Source organism: Castanea sativa, chromosome 6 (assembly GCF_040712315.1).
Source record: "Castanea sativa cultivar Marrone di Chiusa Pesio chromosome 6, ASM4071231v1".
In the NCBI taxonomy this organism is placed as follows: domain Eukaryota; kingdom Viridiplantae; phylum Streptophyta; class Magnoliopsida; order Fagales; family Fagaceae; genus Castanea; species Castanea sativa.
This window is the reverse complement of record NC_134018.1, coordinates 35,073,136-35,078,503: the sequence shown is the minus strand read 5'-3', so window position 1 is coordinate 35,078,503 and position 5,368 is coordinate 35,073,136. Positions and strand designations below refer to the sequence as shown.

The 5,368-nt window shown below is 37.9% G+C and overlaps 1 protein-coding gene across 1 annotated transcript; it reads right to left on the bottom strand.

Annotated features, from left to right (window-relative positions):
* Positions 1–798: 798 nt before the first annotated feature.
* Positions 799–3,893, bottom strand: LOC142637839 (receptor-like protein kinase FERONIA). Its single transcript, XM_075811794.1, has one exon. The coding sequence runs from the start codon at positions 3,781–3,783 to the stop codon at positions 1,081–1,083; it is 2,703 nt and encodes a 900-aa protein (XP_075667909.1). The 5' UTR covers positions 3,784–3,893; the 3' UTR covers positions 799–1,080.
* Between the last annotated feature and the right edge of the window lie 1,475 nt (positions 3,894–5,368).

The following is a 5,368-nucleotide window of genomic DNA, read 5'->3' as shown; positions in this document are numbered from 1 at the left end:
TAAGTTATAGTCCAATGATACTTTAAAAAAACAATAGATATTATCAATTGGCCTAGTAGTTATACAGACAAGGTAGATTTTATTTTCTTAAATTCATTTTTTTTATATGTTTAATATCAAATTAGACAATTTTTGTATACTCATTGGAGTTGAAATGAAGATAAATTCTCTTAAAAATATTATCTAGCGAATATACATAGATTTAAGTTATAGTCCAATGATACTCTTAAAAAACAATAGAACTTATCAATTGGTCTAGTAGTTATACAGACAATGTAGTTTTTGTTTTCTCAAATTCATTTTTTATATATGTTTAATATCAAATTAGACAATTTTTTGTATACTTATTGGAGTTGAAAAGAAGATAAATTCTCCTAAAAATATTATCTAGCGAATATACATATGTCAAAGTTAATAGTTTTGTATACAATATAAATTATGACTTACTCTAATATCAAAATATTAAGGTTTTTATATGTATATATATATATATGTGTTTATGCATACATGTGGTAGTTTATCTTGACTTTTAACCGATATATTAGTACCACAGTTTAGCCCACTCAAATAAAAAAAATAAAATAAAAAATCTTAGCTCCATCCCTAGTTATTCTTGTTAGATGTTTGAAATAATTATTTCTAATTTGGACCTCAACATCATTGGTTCTTTAAGGATGAAAGGCGCTTAGTACTGAAGTGTTGAGTTGCTCACATCTAGTAATTGAAACAACAAACTTTTACCAAACAAAGGTGTTCTTAATACTGATCATGAAGTAAAAATTGGATGGCCTACATTGGTAGCGGTATATACTTATAATTTATAATTTGCTTTCCCAAAATGAAGCTCAATCCAACAAACATGATTCACTCTCTCTCTTTAGTACATATGCTGGAATATTAACATCTAGAAGAACGCCAATAATTATATTCTTATTTAAAAGTAGTAATTTTATCAAACATATGCATATCAACTATCATCTTACTCCGTATGTGAAATAAAATGACTTACTTCCAAACCTAGTTTGAATCTCCAACGTGGCTCTAAATAAGACACACTAAAAATTCAGCTAGCACCTTCTTTTATCGACCTTTCGGAATATAAATCTCAGAAAACACTGCCCCAACAGACATTAATCCATCCGAATCCAAACTAGCAAGACTTTGATCTTCCTTGCTTGTAATGGTGACCTTGCTGTTGCTATTTGTACTTGACATTTGTCCATCGCTACTACTGAATATGTCGCCGCTATCATCTACAATTGACTTAGGGATGAGAGCTTTCTCAGCGTCCATCATCTCAATTTCAAATTGATAAGGCGAAACCTCTTCATTTCTTGCATTCTCTTGCAATTGCAATGTAAACTCCAAGCCCCACACCACATCGTTCATCGATGGACGTTCGGTTCCATTGTCAAGCAAACAATTTGTAGCGATCTCAACAAATTTCTTCAAACATTCAATGGCAATTGTACCCTTCAAAAATGGATCAACAATCTCATCAAGCTTTCCATCGTGACGGCAACGTTTGACCCACTCCACTAAGTTGACAGACTCCTTTGTTACCGTACGCGTAATGGGTGGCTTCGCACATAACACTTCACACAACACCACACCGAAAGAATACACATCAGACTTTTCAGTCAGTTGCTGACGTAGATAATATTCAGGATCCAAATATCCGAAACTACCCTTCACCACTGTGCTGACGTGGGCCTTGGACAAGCTAGTAGGGCCCAATTTTGATAACCCAAAATCACACACCTTGGCAGTCCATTCCTCATCCAATAAGATATTTGTGGTCTTCACATCACGATGAATGATCATGTGTTTTGCCCCTGTGTGAAGGTAGTTCAACCCATGTGCCGCTCCAATACAAATCTCCATCCGTCTTTTCCAGGAAAGTGGTGAATTATTGGTGTTGTAGAGATGGTCACGAAGGGTGCCACGGGCCATATAATCATATACGAGAATCATCTCATTGCCATCATTACAATACCCAATAAGAGAGACAAGATGCACATGGCGGAGTTGAGACAACATCTCAATCTCGGTCTCGAACTCGTGGGCCCCTTGTTGAGACCCAGGCTTCAATCGTTTGATGGCAACGGGGTTGGATCCATTAATGTACCCTTTATACACGTTACCAAACCCACCAGCACCAATTATGAAAACACTATCAAAGTTATTGGTAGCTTCTTTAATCTCAGCCACTGAAAAGTAACGACACAAATCAGAGGGTAGTGTTGTTGACCCCGGAGTCATTGTTGACTTGGTCGCATCCAAAGTAGATAGGCCCCACCAAGTACCCCCATCACCGAAGTTTCCTTCCTTGACTTTCTTGCCCCACCGGCAAATGAAGAAACCGACGATTGAGATGAAGACTATGCCGGAGACTACACCGGAAATTATGCCAATTATTGTAATACTGTTAATCTTCCGCCGAGTTGATTGTTTAATGAATGGTGGTGAAACTGTAGGTGCCGTCGGAGTTGGGTCTGGGTTGGGTCCTGCGAGATTATCGTTAGAGCTGATTTTGAAGATTTCCAGCCCGTTCAAAAGAGCATCGTTGTAAACAGTCTTCCAATCATCTGGGTTTGCTTGCAGTGCGATGTAGAGATTCCTTTCGTCGATATGCACAACATAGTCTCTATATATTGGAACCCCTTTTCCACCTGAAGTCCATCGGAACACATCTGCATAGTTCTCCGCGGTTTGATTGGCTATATAGATGTAAAAGACTCTCTGAGAGCTGCCGTTAATCTCCGGTTGAAACTCGCAAAAATGAAGCCTCACCATGTAAAAAAAGCCAGAATCCACAGAAAATTCCCAAGTAAGATTATAGTGCTCGTTATTGGATTTGTTCGTACCCATTGTCCGGGCCGTTCTGTACACTTCCTCTGGTGCTGTGTAATTGGGAATTTTGGTGAATCTTAACTGAATAGACTGGTTAACTGGTACAACACTTTCTACGGCCACAACCAAGAAACCATTTTCGTCCGACCAGCTCCGCCACATACCAGTGTCTTTAGCGGGTGAGATTTCGCTTCCACCAATGTTTACACGGTAATCCGTCTCGAGGGCCATGTGGTTTTCGATAGGGAATGGCTGTTCCTCGCCAACAAAGACGGCCCCTCTTTTTCCAGCTGCAGTGTAATAGAGATTGGGAGGCATTGATACGACTTCTATTCCGTTGATAAAAGCATATGAATCCGGATTTGGACTGAAAGTTATATTCACAGTTTTCTCATCCCCAACATTTACACAGAACTCTTTTGAAAAGCCTTTTGAGTTAATAGCGTCAGCAGTAAGGGCAGCACTAAAGTTTCTTAGGAGGGTAAACTTACCAGCTTTGACAGAGAAGTAGGCCTTAGAGCTGTCAAAGTCTGGGTATGAAGCTTGGTAAAAGTGCAAACGGATGAACTTTTGGCCGGAAGTGACTGAGAAGATATAGCTGAATTTAGAGCGCGAGAAGCGTACTGTGTAGGAGGGATAAGCTTGATCGGCCGCAGTGGGGGATTGAGGTGCAGTAGAGATATTTGATAAATTATGGGGTTCTAATGGAGAATAAGTTGAGTTGATGTCTCCAAACCATTTCCGCGTATCTCGCGTAGTACTGTCGCCGGAGGAGCCACAGTTAATGGCTATGTTCTCAACAGGGTTGTAAGAAGCCAGTAATTCACTAGCGATAGGGCTGGTAGAGTAATAGAAAAAGAGGGAGACGTAGAAAAGGCTGAACATAAAGAGGTTTTGAGGATAGAGGTGCTTTTTGCCGGTTTTACTCATTGTTACACAGCCAACCAGAGAGAGGGAGATTGGAGGGAATTGTTAATGAGATCCAGAGGTGAGACTTGAGAGTTTGCTTGTCGCAAGACTCGCAACTCTCAAGACTTTTAGAAATTTTATTTCTAATTTATTTCTCGCAACTCTCAAGACTTTTAGAAATTTTATTTCTAATTTATTTCTTTTTTTTTTTTTAGGGTAAATTAAGAAGTTTCAAATGCGTGAATTTCGTCACTAGTATTAGGTTAAAATAATGAGCAGTTCTAGTGCCACAAAAAAAAAAAAAAAAAAGCACAATTTGTGCCACAACTTGTCACATGACAAATTGTGATTGGTAGAGGGGTATCTCACATCACCGTTCTACTAACCACAACTCGCCATGTGGCGAGTTGTGGCACAAGTTGTGTCTTTTTTTGTGGCACTAGTCTTTTCCTAAAATAATATCTATTATTAAATAATTTGTAGAGTTTGTTTAGACCCCTTAAACACACAATTGGATTAACCTAGTTAACAAGCTAAGTTATTACTTAATCCAAATTTCAGATCTAGGTTAACAAAATCATATAATCATATCAATGCAAAGTGTGGAATACAAAAACACAAAGATATGATGACCTAGGAAAACCAAACCGGTAAAAAACTTGGGGAGGATTTAACTTAGCTATCCTTAAGGTAAACCTGAATCCACTATGAAAGAATCGAAGTGTACAATAGCAACTTAGACCACTAACATCCTATTGCTACCCACCAATAGAACTTACTGACATGACCAAGTGCAAGATTCGAGACCACGGACTCCTTCTTTCTTGGATTCTCTAGCAAGTACAAGCACCTCCGCTTGTGTATCTTTAAGCTCTTATTGTAGTAACTGAATAATCATCAAGTTCTTGAAGTAATCTCCTTCTTGATAATTCAAAGCTTGTGTGAAGGTAAGCACTTCTCAGATCTCACAAGAGATTCACATAAACAGGAATATGAGCAACAAAAACTCTAGAGAGCTTTTGGATACAAACCCTAAAAACAAAAAGAGGCTCACTCTTCTCTCTCTTAGAAGCTTTGAAAACCCTCTCTAGGGTTAGCTTATAATGTCTTTTAAATACTAGAAAAAACGGCTCGCGATTTGGCCTTCAAACGATCAAGTTATGGCCTTTTTAGGTTTGCTGATTTTGCTAATCTGCAACTTTCGATCGATCGAATCTAATTTTCGATCGATCAAACATTGTAGCAATTGAATATTAATTTCCTACAATTTCTTGATTCTAAACTTAATTTAAACCAAACTTTGAGCAAGTCTAAACCTAGACTAAATGTTTTGATCATGGTTTGCCAACACAATACACATTGAAATTCTAATACATTAAAACCTAAGGTCTTGGAACCTAACAATCTCCCCATTTGGCAATCCTTGACAAAACACATCATAAACATGGAATGCTCAAAGTTACAAAAAGCCCAATCAGATTTAAAGAGCCCTAAACACAATTCAACCTAACCACTATCTATCAGTTGCAAGTGTAGACAGCAGCCACGACTGAATTAACTTGTATATTCCTGAAACACTCAACAAACGCATAAACACATGTGTGAC

Excerpts from the sequence above, each read along its gene's own strand:
- LOC142637839 (XM_075811794.1), bottom strand. The coding sequence starts at position 3,783 with ATGAGTAAAACCGGCAAAAAGCACCTCTATCCTCAAAACCTCTTTATG.